We start from the raw sequence: 13476 nt of genomic DNA on the forward strand, positions 1-13476 counted from the left end.
CTGCTGAGGTTTGAGTGCCAGGGCTGATTTTAAGTTCCAGTCCGGCCCTGATTGATCAGGTCTGGTATGGCAGTGTTATCTAGTCACAGTATGGTGGTATTGGTCAGGTCTTGTATGGTGGTGTTATCCAGTCACAGTATGGCGGTATTAGTCAGGTCTGGTATGCAGATATTTAATGTGCAACCTTGTTTATATTTTAAGTTATTTTTGGGCGTTTTCTTTTGTTTTGGATTATATTTTAAGCAGTTAAAAACCACATCGAAAAAAAGTCAGACAATGCATGTGCTGAAACCATGCGTCCATTTCCTCCCCAGCAGCCAGGAGGGGGGGCCCCATTGGAAAGTTTGCTATGGGGCCCAGCCATTTCTAGTTACGCCCCTGGTTCTATCCAATCCTTGACAAATGCTGATGACGTGGCTGAAGGGAGGTCTGAACTTTCCGGATGTTCAGAGGTACAACCTGGCCTGCTTGCTTAGACATGGTTTAGATATTGTAGATTATGATCCTGTACTTTAAATTTGTGGCAATCCCACCACGCATTAGGGGAGCCAATTGCTCTGAGACACAATTGCGGCTTGGATGGCAGGCTTAAAGGACATAGACCTCCCACTACAGATAGGGAAACATATGCTAATATGGAACCACCCAGAACTCCCAAAAAGTCAGTTGGACAAGGCTTTCATATTATAGAAAGATAAAGGCGTAACACATGTCAGTCATCTTCTCCATTAAACAGAACAGATGTACCTTACATTTGTGGAACTTACAGATAAATTTGGACTGAATGATTCACATTTCCTCCTTTTTATCAGGTGATAGCCTTTGTGAAACCTCGACTTAGGCAATATTCACACACCCGTAGTGCAGCCCGAGGCCACGGGCCGCACTACAAATGTGCATCTGTACTGCTTCGTGTTTCACTGAATGCCACATTCACACATCATTACCCTAGCGATCCGTTCTGCATTACAGCATGTCCTTTTTTTTGCGGCACGGATCGGGGCCTTACGTGTGTACGGGGTCATTGAATATCATGAGTTCTTTGTTCTGTCCGCAATTGCATGCTCCCAATTGCGGACAGAACAACGGATGTGTGAATGTAGCCTTAGGGATATCAAATAATTTTATCAGTCCAACCTAATACATGATATGCTTCAAGTGGAGTCCCCGATCCACTCTCTATCGTATATTGATCGGGCGCTCCGTAGACAATCCTCCAAGCCTTTCGCACAGGACATATTTAAATACTGGGAGACAAAGTTGGGTAAAGACGATCTAATGAAGTCTATCCTGGACAGGTGGGCTACAGTGCAGAAAGCAATAGTTAGCGAAACCTGGGGAGAGACTCAGTTTCGACTGATACATCACGCCACGTATGGTTTCACACTCCCCAAAACCCCTGACCATCCAGACCGGATCTAGAATGTTCAGGCATGTCATGTATACAACTCTTGTACCTTTTGGACATTTTAGGTGGAGTGCTTTTTCCACCATGTTTTGAGAACACATAACATTTTTGAAAATTAATAAAAACTTTTGACATGTCATCCTCTCCCCAACCGGCCGCGCATTCCGTAGAAATTTGCTTACAGACTTCTATGAGAAAATATTTACCAAATGAGTGGCTGGCTGGGAAATTAATCGATCTCTCCAGGGATATATCTTCTGAGCGGGCCTCAGCTGAGACCCACTGTGGTAAATAACTTTAGACATGTCTGATGTCATGGGGTGCACCTGCAATATTTCTTATAAAAATTCCAGATACCCGCTGTCAATCTCCAAAATGCATAAAGACGTGCAGTGTCCAATCATGGCTTCATTAAGGTTGTTCCCTTTCCCCCTGGGCCATAAGGCTCCTGTAAGGCCTTGGGATTGATGGTTCCTCTCCTTTGTGGAATACAATCCTATTTTCATTAAAGTATCATATTGCACCGCAAATACAAATTACCAATATACACTTATTACAGGAAATGCTTATAAAGTGTTTTTTTCCCTGCACTTACTACTGCACCAAGGCTTCACTTGCTGGATAAAATGGTGATGTCACAACCCGACTCCCAGAGCTGTGCGGGCTGTGGCTGCTGGAGAGGATGATGGTAGAGGGATGCTCAGTGTCCCTCCAGTGCCCTGTGTCCCTCAGTGTCCCCCTGCCATCATCCTCTCCAGCAGCCACAGCCAGCACAGCTCTCGGAGTCGGGGTGTGACATCACCATGTTATCCAGGAAGTGCGGTTCAGGGAAGAAACAGAGTGCTGCACCTCACACCTATGGCTGATACTAGTGCCGCTTGGCTAAATAAAAAACACATCAGAATTTTGTGTATGAATTGATCAAGCCATACTGCCCCATGTACCTCGTGCCGGTATCTGATACACATGGGTCCCTACACTAAGTCCACACCGTGCCAGTCAGTGGCCACCAACCCCGCAGGCGTGCACAGCCAGGGAACGGGGGCCATGGGACGGCCCTGCGACCCCCATGCCACAGGACCAGACCCAAAAACACCACACCAGAACCCGGCCAGCACCGCCGGCGGAGAAGGTCGCCCCCAAGCAGCACAAGTCTGGATAAGGTATTGCGCTCACCATAGCTGCAGCAAACAGAATGGGAAAAAACAGGAGGGATTAAAACCATGTGCACTCAGGTGTCTCCTGCTAATTGCGGTCATGTGGGTCTCACCAGGAGGAGTGCAATACACGGAGAAAAGAGAGAAACAAAATGCGGTTCAGGGAAGAAACAGAGTGCTGCACCTCACACCTATGGCTGATACTAGTGCCGCTTGGCTAAATAAAAAACACATCAGAATTTTGTGTATGAATTGATCAAGCCATACTGCCCCATGTACCTCGTGCCGGTATCTGATACACATGGGTCCCTACACTAAGTCCACACCGTGCCAGTCAGTGGCCACCAACCCCGCAGGCGTGCACAGCCAGGGAACGGGGGCCATGGGACGGCCCTGCGACCCCCATGCCACAGGACCAGACCCAAAAACACCACACCAGAACCCGGCCAGCACCGCCGGCGGAGAAGGTCGCCCCCAAGCAGCACAAGTCTGGATAAGGTATTGCGCTCACCATAGCTGCAGCAAACAGAATGGGAAAAAACAGGAGGGATTAAAACCATGTGCACTCAGGTGTCTCCTGCTAATTGCGGTCATGTGGGTCTCACCAGGAGGAGTGCAATACACGGAGAAAAGAGAGAAACAAAATGCGGTTCAGGGAAGAAACAGAGTGCTGCACCTCACACCTATGGCTGATACTAGTGCCGCTTGGCTAAATAAAAAACACATCAGAATTTTGTGTATGAATTGATCAAGCCATACTGCCCCATGTACCTCGTGCCGGTATCTGATACACATGGGTCCCTACACTAAGTCCACACCGTGCCAGTCAGTGGCCACCAACCCCGCAGGCGTGCACAGCCAGGGAACGGGGGCCATGGGACGGCCCTGCGACCCCCATGCCACAGGACCAGACCCAAAAACACCACACCAGAACCCGGCCAGCACCGCCGGCGGAGAAGGTCGCCCCCAAGCAGCACAAGTCTGGATAAGGTATTGCGCTCACCATAGCTGCAGCAAACAGAATGGGAAAAAACAGGAGGGATCCAGGAAGTGACATCACCATGTTATCCAGGAAGTGAAGCCTTGATGTAGTAGTAAGTGCATAAAATCACTTTATGTACATTTCCCGTGATAAGTGTATATTGGTGATTTGTAGAACTTTTGGGGGGGCAATACAATGCTTTAATAAAAAAATTTTGCCGGACTTCTCCTTTAGGTACCTTTCTTTTATCTTCACCCTATTTTTTTCTTCCTCATTCCATCTTCCTCCTCTCCATACTTTATAGGTGTGGTTTATTAATCTGTACCTTCTCCTTCAGCTCTAATGATACCTCTGTAAATTGGTTTTGTTCATAGGTTATGCCTTATTTTGTGTTTTTCCCCTTTTCTGAGCCTCTTGACATCTGTTATTGCAATTACAGTCCATATATCTTTTGTGGAAGACCTGGCCTTTAGAGGTTCTTCTGAACTTGGTTTTGATATTATGTAGTATATAGGATTACAGATGCAGTCCCATGATACACTTGGTTGTTTAACACAAAGAAAGCCGCAGATCTTTGTACTAAGAAATAAATAAGTCTAAATTAAATTAATATAGACGTGTAATTACATTCACCATGCTCAATTAGTGCTACAGATCTGAACAGAACTTCAGAATAATTACCGTAAACTGTACATTTCCTATAGAGAATAATAGCATTAACAAAGTGAAATATAAAGCATACATTCATGTTACATGGAAAACTGTCTTGAGTTGGGATTGGTTTTTCCTATGATAGTCTATACTAATATTATAGGTAAGGTCAGGGACGATTCTGCCCTCAGTGACGGCCGGCATCAGACTCCCCCACCCCCACCCCCGCAACCAGCCGCTCACCTGTCCCACGCTACAGCCGGCCCGTGCTCTCTGCTGTCTCCACATCCCGTCAGGTCCCGCAACGTCACCTTGCAGCTGTCATGGACCTCCAGGCTGTGGTGAATGAGTGGGGCGATCGGGTCACGCGGGGCCGACGGGGAGGGGGGGTGGTTTGCAGTTTGATGCGCCACCTGCACCGCATTAAACCGCAACAACCCCCCGGCGGCCCCGCGCGACCCGATCGCCCCAGCGCGTCCCCCACTGACCCCGGGCACTCACCACAGCCTGAAGGTCCATGACAGCTGCAGGGTGACGTCGCGGGACCTGACTGGATGTGGAGAGCGCGGGCGCAGGGACAGGTGAGCGGCCGCTGTCATTTTTGTTAAGTGATACTTAACTAAAATGACAGCAGGGGGGACATAATGCCGCCTGAGGCGGAAGGCTCATTCCGCCTAATGGCAGAAGCGGACCTGGGTAAGGTCTCAATTTTTACTGCTTGTAATCAATATTGGGAGAAAATGATTTCCGTAGTGTGCACGCACCCTTTGACAGTGGTGGCAGCAGAAAGAACTGTGTAAGACTGGAAAGAATACACCACTTCCAGCAGCTGATAAGTACTCAAATGCTTCAGTTTTGTAAATAGAAGTAATTTACAAATCTGTATATATATGCGAATATACAGTAAGGACAAAGCAAAGCTTTCCAGGCGGTACTCGGGCTTGCTCCACCTTCCCACGGACCAGGAAGGCATCAGGAATCAAATGAAAAAGGTTCGAGTTCGATTGAACCTAACATTTTCCAATGTTCGATCATCTCTTAATGTTAGGCACAGGTCACACCAGGTATCAAATGTAAAAAATATTTATTAAAATACACAATGGGGGAGATTTATCAAACATGGTGTAAAGTGAAACTGGCTCAGATTCAGATTCAGATTCCACCTTTCATTTCTCACAGACTCTTTGGAAAATGAAAGGTGGAATCTGATTGGTTGCTAGGGGCAACTGAGCCAGTTTCACTTTACACCATGTTTGATACATCTCCCCTAATGAGTTTCGAAACCGAACTGGTTTCTTTATCAAGTGTGAAGTGAAACCCACTGTAATCAGTATCTTTTAAAGTGGCCCACTATCTCTCTGCCTCCTGATGCTGGGTTTCCTGGTTCAGAAGTTGTTCCTGCCCCACTGTGGGATCCTGTAACCATCTTCTATGCTCACTGTCAGAAATCACTGTCTTCTATATACCTCTATTAGAGCATTTCATAGAGTGACATAAAAGTCAGTGACTTCTGGCCTGTTCCACAATGTGCTAGACGTGCCACTTTTTCTCATTTCTTGAGAGTTGGCAAGTGTTACTTACCAAATCACCATAAACTGCTCACATTGCATTTTTATTTGCGCACAAAGCAGCCTGTCACGTTACACTGCGCACACCACTTGTCACAACTTATCTGGGTGTGCCCTTGTGCAATATGAGAAAGTCTAATAATGAAGATCATTTCTAAGGGTCCAAGTACTATTACCTAAATACATATAAAACACTGACGAGGACATTCCTAAGCTGAATGAGTCATCACCATATGTTAAATTAAAAGTCAAGTAAAGTTTTAATGGTAAGGTCTGTTCTGAATTAACATTGTGTGTGCAGGTTTCCGTTTGTCTTTGGACAGGAATGGCTGATCCAGATTAACTGTATAGTGTATATATAGACTGGTTTCAATATGAACACAAAAAAAGTAAGAAACTGCTGACATCACAGCAACAATTCATTAGATAAAAGGGTGGGTTCCTAAATTACAGGACAAGAGTTGTATTATACTTATATTCATCTTCAAACATCGATTTGTTGCTCCACTATCTAAAATAAAGCAACTTTTCAAATACCCTTAAATTGTACTGCGTCTCCCCCGCTCCTATGACGTGTCTGTGAAAGACAGCAATGTGTAGCCTGATCATGCAGTCACTCTTATCTGTTCTGCCTCTTGCTAACCTACTAAAAAGTTAACATGAAGAAGTTCAAAAAGGAATGTGTCTGCGACTAATGCTGCGTTTACACGGAACGATTATCGCTTGAATTTTCGATAATCGTTCCGTGTAAACACAGCAAACGATCAAGCGATGAGTGAAAAATCGTACATTTTGATCTTTCAACATGTTCTCAAATCGTCGTTCATCGTTTGCTTAGAATTCGCAGATCGTTTCGTGTAAACAGTCTTTCAAAGATTCACCCTATGTAAAAGATAGGCTTAAGCAATCGATCACATTAACGATTTTTCTTACGAATTTTCTTACGATTTATTTGTCTAAACGCTGATCGGTACAAAAACCAAATCGTTGCTTTAAAATCGTTAAACGATCGATTGGGTGAATTATCCCAATTTACACAGAAAGATTATCTGCCAAAGATTTGAAGCCAAAGCCAGAAACAGACTATAAACAGAGATCAGGTCATAAAGCAAAGCCTGAGATTTCTCCTATTCTCAAATCCATTCCTGGCTTTGGCTTCAAATCTTTGGCAGATAATCTGTCAGATAATCTTTCTGTGTAAATGGGCCCTTAGGCCTATGCAGGATTTGTAGTTCCTACTCTGCTACCCAGAGACAGGTCATCATAGAAACAGTATTGTTTTTAATCACCATTTACAATGTGACCAATGTTAATTTGTTATAACACTCTTGTAAAGTGAAATCCATAGTGATTGATTAAGGGTAAATTTGTTTTACTTTAGATTTTTTTCATATAGCGGCTCCATTTATGCATAGAGAATATCCCTAGTTTTCCATCTGGTGGGTATGCCTTGTAGAGTTAAGCGGACATTTTATTACCAGTGGCTAAAGTTGAATGCAGCCCTAGGGAGCCTTGGAAAACCTGGATATTGCCTATGGCTGTATCAGTTTTCCAGGTAGCCTACGGGTTGTATTAGACAGTTCGATCACCAATGTAAGCAAGCGCTGATCTGCTAGATCGGCGCTCTTACTGAGCCTATTATTGTGCAGCAATGAATGCACGGATTTAGGGTGCGTTTACACAGGCAGATTTGTCTGACAGATCTTTGAAGCTAAAGCCAGGAACAGACTATAAATGGAACTGTTCATAAAGGAAAGACAGATTCCTCCTTTCAGATCCATTCCAGGCTTTGGCTTCAAAAATCTGTCAGATAAATCTGTCTGTGTAAACACACCATTAGTTAGCAATGTCCGTGCAGCCCTTGCTTCATTGCAATCATTGGCTGTGGTGGCCCTGTGTCAGCCAGTGATTTTTTTTTTTCTGAAACAGACCAGCTCTGAAGTCTCACCGGGGGCTGTGGGGAGCAGGCAAGAGCAAACACTGTTGAGGTTTTTGTGTCTTTTTTTTTTTTTACACAAAAATCAGCTGCACATTGCCATTACACGTAGCGATGGGCACCCAGCAGCCTGTGATTTTAAGACTGCAACAACTAACAATGTTCAGATAGTTGATTGTCTATTAGGGTATGTGCACACTAAGGAAAACACCTGGAGCACTTGCGGCGGATTCCATCGCTCATCCCTGCCTGTTCCATAGACACCATTCTATGGTCAGGCAGATTCTACCGCCCGAAAAACGAACCCATTCATTCTTAGGGTAAACAGTGAAATCTGCCCAACCATAGAATGGAGCCTATGGCACAGGCGGAGTGTAAAGCTGGAGGGTGCATGGACAAGTTGAAGAATCTGCCACAAGTCCTCCACGTTTTCCTCAGCGTGCACACACCCTCACACTTAGCAATAATCTGACAAATCGGCCCGATTTGGCAGATAATCGGTCCATATAATAGGGCCCTTAATGTGTCACTGTAGATGTGATGTAACATTTGCAATTTACATGTTTTTCAGTTATCAGGCAAAGCATGAAACGTCCTATTTTTTTCTCAAAATCAGAAAACATGTGTATCCCAGGCCATCTGAGTGCTCAGAGAAGGCAGTCATGTGATTGATGGACACATTGAGCCGTGACTCTGTACTGGCTGGAATTCATGTGTTTAATTTTTTTTCACATGCAGCAAAAGTCTAAAAATCTGGCTTCTGGAGACTGGACCTGGATTTCTGGTAAGTTCAGCTTTGTTTTACAGCATGTTAAAAAAAAACTTGCTTTATTTCACATCTGTTGATTTACATTTTAAAGTTATGACAGTGACACTTCAAGTCTGCATCCAACTTCAGCTACTGGTAATCAAATGCTGCACACTCTGCTTCTGCCAAACCGTGTGCTCAAGGTTTGCTCATATCAAAAGCTTTGAGATTAAAGTTGTAAGAGTAGAGGCCATAAAGTTTAATGGCACAGGGTTTGGGAACCACCTGGTACAGACTCAGTACAGTTTATGATGCCTAGCACTATACATTGTACTAGAAACTGATAGCGTGACAGGTAGGAGTCTTGAGAAAAATATGTGTGAATAAAACCCTTAACATTTACCAGATGCTGGAAACACTTCTTCAAAGTCTACTTAGGCCCTCAGTCTGCTGGAACACATTAGGATGCATATCAATCCTTTTCAGTACATGCCATTTACACACATTTTTATCTACCCCCATGCCACATGTGGCCTCTATTCCACAAGAACCCCAGGATACATCCAAACTTTAGGCATTGAGAGCCAGTAATAGTGGGTAAAACAAAGACGCCAAGAAAAGAAATAGAACAAATGCTGCTCTTTAATTTGAAAAACAGGTTAAGTATACAAAAACCTTAAATACCAGTGTACATTGTACACAATCACAGGACTTACAAGAATGAAGTTATATATACACACACACGTAACTGAGGAACTTATGTTTGGAGGTCTCCCAGAACAGTCTTGCGTCATAAAAGGAAACTGCTGAAAAGCTGGTCTCATGTTACAATGCCACTGGTACTAAAGCTTCTAAATTAGTGACCATGTAAACACTACATAACAAGCAAGCAAAAGAAAAAGCATTTTTTTGTTTATTTAAAAATGGCATATATTGGGCTTCACTCCTCAGCTGCCATCTTGCACAAATATTCTTTGTCGATCTTAAAGAGGCGCCAGCCTTCTTCAGTGGAAAGATCAGATGCTCCACGTCTCTTGTAGAACCGGATAGATGGCTCGTTCCACTCGGCTACCAGGAAGTGCATACTCCTGCAACGAGACTTCACGGCAATCTGGGGAGAAAAGCCAAGTCAGTTAGGTACAGAACACGGGCCAAGATTTCAGATTTGTTTTAGACTCGTTCACAAACTGATCTAGAGCCTAACTATGTAAGGTGAATGAGTGTACAATCTGGCATTTTGCTTACAATGCCATAATTTCATTTAACAATGATAGGTCAGTAGTAAAAGGGAGATTCTTATCTGGGATATAATTATGCCCTGTCCACGGTATACACAGGATAGGGCATATCCAAGGTCACAGGGCTCTAACTAAAGCTCTAAGGGCTCTAAACTTTAAAAACCAGGGCCCAGAAATACCCACTTAAAGGGGTAGTGCAGCATTTAACATTTATTCACTAAACACACATTACAAAGTTATACCCCGGAAGTGTGGTGTAGTATACTTACTCAACTGCTGTCGACCCCCGCCGCCATCTTGTGTCGACGCCATCTTCGGAGGCCGGCTGCACCACCCCAGCCCTCCCTGATGCCGGCCCTCCTCTGCCACCTCATCAGCTGCTAAGCCCCGATTAGCTGAACATAGTTATGCTCAGCCAATCGCGGCTGATTATTGCGGCAGAGGGGGCCACATGAGGGATGAATGGAACTGTGCAGCCGGCCTCACGAAAAGGACTTAGTCGACCCAAGATGGCGGCCGGGGTCGACAGCAGTTAGGTATACTGTACCACACTTCTGTGTGTGTGTGTGGGGGGGGGGGGGTGGGGGGGGGTGGGGGGGGTGGGTGGGGGGGGGACACAGGGAAGGGAGCCAATTCACTTATTACAAAATTATACAACCTTGTAATGTGTGTTGTGTGTTATTTAATGAATGTTAAACGCTGCACTACCCCTTTAATGGCACTAAGGGCCACAGCCCTGTTTATTCTCTACAGAGATGGCAAAGACAAATACATCTTTTAGTTCTTGTGGCTCAATAGAAAGTGGAACCCCCAGCCCATTGCGCCATTTCAGGGTCCTTGTTTGAGATCGCAGGGGGCCCCTGTGGTAGACTCGTGTGATCTTATATATGTCCTATCCTGTGTATTGTGGAAAGGGCACAACTGCCAGATGGGAATACCCCTTTTGATATCCATTGTTATTTTACAGTTTGCTACAAAACTGATGCTCAAAGAACAAAAATATTTTTTTTTACCTGACTCAGATGCTTGAATATTTCCGATCCGATTCCTGACCCTAGGAGGAGATAAGACAGTCATTACATACAAAACAAAAACACATTACCTTCTACCATTACGAACTTATAGGAAACATACCTCTGAACTCATTCATCACAAAGAAGTCTTCCAAATAAAGAAGCTTCCCTATCCAAGGGTCATAAGTGAAGTAATACATGGCAAATCCAACGATAGTATACCCTGTTGAAGAAAATTACTGATTTAGAAGCCAACCTAAATATACATTGCCAACAGCTGGTACCACTTCATGCATATAATACAAGAGATCAAATTCACAAATTGTAATATTCATACTGTGGCACGATATCCACTATAAAGATATACAGAGATTTCCTTTTACACGGCAGTTCAGAATAATAATCCACAGCACCATTAACTTATCCGTCTCTCCGAAAAAAGTAAATACATACACAGCTTTTGGTTACTGAGGACTTTATCCAAATTTGCACGTACTTATGAATGGAGAGCAAAACAAAAAACCCAACCCTTAAAAATAAATAAGTTGGTGTCCACACAAAGGAACTGCAAGGTGAAAAACAGGAGGTTTCTTATAAGCAACACTGCCCCCTAGGTCAAATTATGCAGTTGGGAACGAATTGTCCTTGACAGAAGTGGTGGAAAAAATTTTGCAGATGTAATGAAAAACTCATTGTTCTCCACTAGCACCCTGATCAGCTGCACACGTTTTCTGATCTACCGTGTTGGTTATTCTCGAATGGAAGTCCCTAGCAGCCTTACCTCGTTTCATGCTCATCTATGTTATTGTGTAACGGATCTTTTAGTTACCTCCCCGCCCACCCATGTACACGGAAGGGCCATCCATGTACATGGCGAAGCTAGAGACTGTAACCTGAAGATTGGGGACAAATTAAAGAGAAAATGTGATTTAACAAAATATTGCAACCGCTTACAAATAGGGTCAATACAAAAAATGCCACAAGGCTCAGAACAAGTCATAAGGGTAAAGGAGCTAAGCAAATTAACATGTTACCATCTACAGTCTGGTTCTCCTTCGGCACTTCAGCGACAAGACAGTGGTAGAAAGGATGTTCTCCAAAGCCATCTTCTAAAAGATCTTAATGGGGAAAGAAAAAAATTTTTTAGGTTTTCATGTTATAAGTATCTGGCCTCCCCCCACACAGTGTTCCATTTTATTTATCTAAGCCTTAGATAAGACTGGCGGAGTGCCCATTCTGAGATCAGTGAGGCAAAACAGTCCCCATACCACCACCCAAGATGAAAAAAACAAACAAAAACAAAACAAACACCCACACTGTTCACTCACAGGTCTGTTAAATTGTAGCTTTATTACTGTACAAAGAAAACAAACAAACATTCCATACCTTTCTCAGTTAGCTCTACTTGGTTCTCCATTTCTTCATATTTGGCCAATTCCTTGGGAAAAAAATAAATAAAAATTAGTTGACCAGTTTCACACAAAAAAAAAAAAAAAAAAAAAAAAAAAAAAAAAAAAAAAAAAAAAAAAAAAAAAGGGGGGGGGGGGGGATTAACATTTCCACCCACACAGACATACAGAAAGATTAGTGCTTTCCAAATCAAATGGCTACTCTAAATATACCTTCATTCATCTAGTAGATCCCTACTTATCGGAAGGAGCACAAGCCTGACTACATTAGGATCAGTGGTCTTTGGACCAGAATATGTTGCCACTAGATCACCAACTGGAAGTTGCAACAGCTAAAACTACAATGTGGATCACTAATATTATTCTGATGAATTGCAAGCTCCTAGGCTAAGGCTAGAAGTATTCCTATAGAATATAATTGTATACATTGTGGTAACCCTGACTGTACCAGGAACAAGTGTTACACAAGGTAACATCTCATGGATCCTCTTCCCTCTTTGTATATGCATTGTTGGTAGAACAGCTGCACTCATTACATAGAAACAATTGATCCCAACCCTCATGAATAGTGAAGTGATGACGTCATGCACCTTTATGAGTCGCAGTATGTCCTTACAGTCTCCGGGCACAGCTGACCGTATGATATAATTGGCCATTTTCGTCTCTTGTTCTTTTTCCCTTTTCTCACAAGTCCTCTGTATGTGAAGAGTAGTAGAAGCTGTTTCTTCATTCGCTTCCCAGGGGCTTCCGCTCCTTAGTCAGTCTGGGACCCTGACCGGGCTGACACACCTCGAACAAGCCACGGTTATCGGCAAACTCCAACGACGAAGTACGAGACAGAGACTCGGCTGCCTGTTTTATAGACGTTTGCCCGCCTCTAGCCCCGCCCTTCTCTGTGTCTCAGCCAATAAGAATGAGATTGCGTAACGTCTTTTTTCCCCCTTTTTAAATCCGCCCTATACTGGCTGGTCAGTGACGTCATGGATCCCGGAAACTGTGACTCACGAGAGGGATAGTTTCAGCAGCTCTCCAGCGCCACCTAGTGGCAGTCTTTTGTCCTAGCACTCTTCATGTGGTTCAAAAACTAGGCTGTAGATGTAAACTATATACGGCACTGTGTAGTGTATATAGCACTGTATCAGTGCCTACAGGGACTGCACTAACTGTAACCCCTGACTCTCTATGTGTGACATCCACATTCCTAGTAATTGGCTAGCAGGCTGCAGTAAGAAGTTACTGTTAGCCATCTCCCAAGTGTACAGTGTAATGGGATTTATATATATATATATATATATATATATATATATATATATATATATATATATATATATATATATAATTATTTATTTTTTTCTGGCAGCCCTAG

General features: G+C 43.6%; 1 protein-coding gene across 1 annotated transcript; it reads right to left on the reverse strand.

Annotated features, from left to right (window-relative positions):
• Window positions 1–9074: 9074 nt before the first annotated feature.
• Window positions 9075–12952, reverse strand: SAT1 (spermidine/spermine N1-acetyltransferase 1). Its single transcript, XM_069945348.1, has 6 exons — window positions 12701–12952; window positions 12088–12139; window positions 11736–11819; window positions 10823–10924; window positions 10702–10742; window positions 9075–9561 (listed from the first exon to the last, which is right to left on the reverse strand). Exons 1-6 carry the CDS (start codon window positions 12764–12766, stop codon window positions 9391–9393), a joined length of 516 nt encoding a protein of 171 aa, XP_069801449.1. The 5' UTR covers window positions 12767–12952; the 3' UTR covers window positions 9075–9390.
• Between the last annotated feature and the right edge of the window lie 524 nt (window positions 12953–13476).

The sequence above is a fragment of the Dendropsophus ebraccatus genome, chromosome 11, assembly GCF_027789765.1.
Source record: "Dendropsophus ebraccatus isolate aDenEbr1 chromosome 11, aDenEbr1.pat, whole genome shotgun sequence".
Lineage (NCBI taxonomy): Eukaryota > Metazoa > Chordata > Amphibia > Anura > Hylidae > Dendropsophus > Dendropsophus ebraccatus.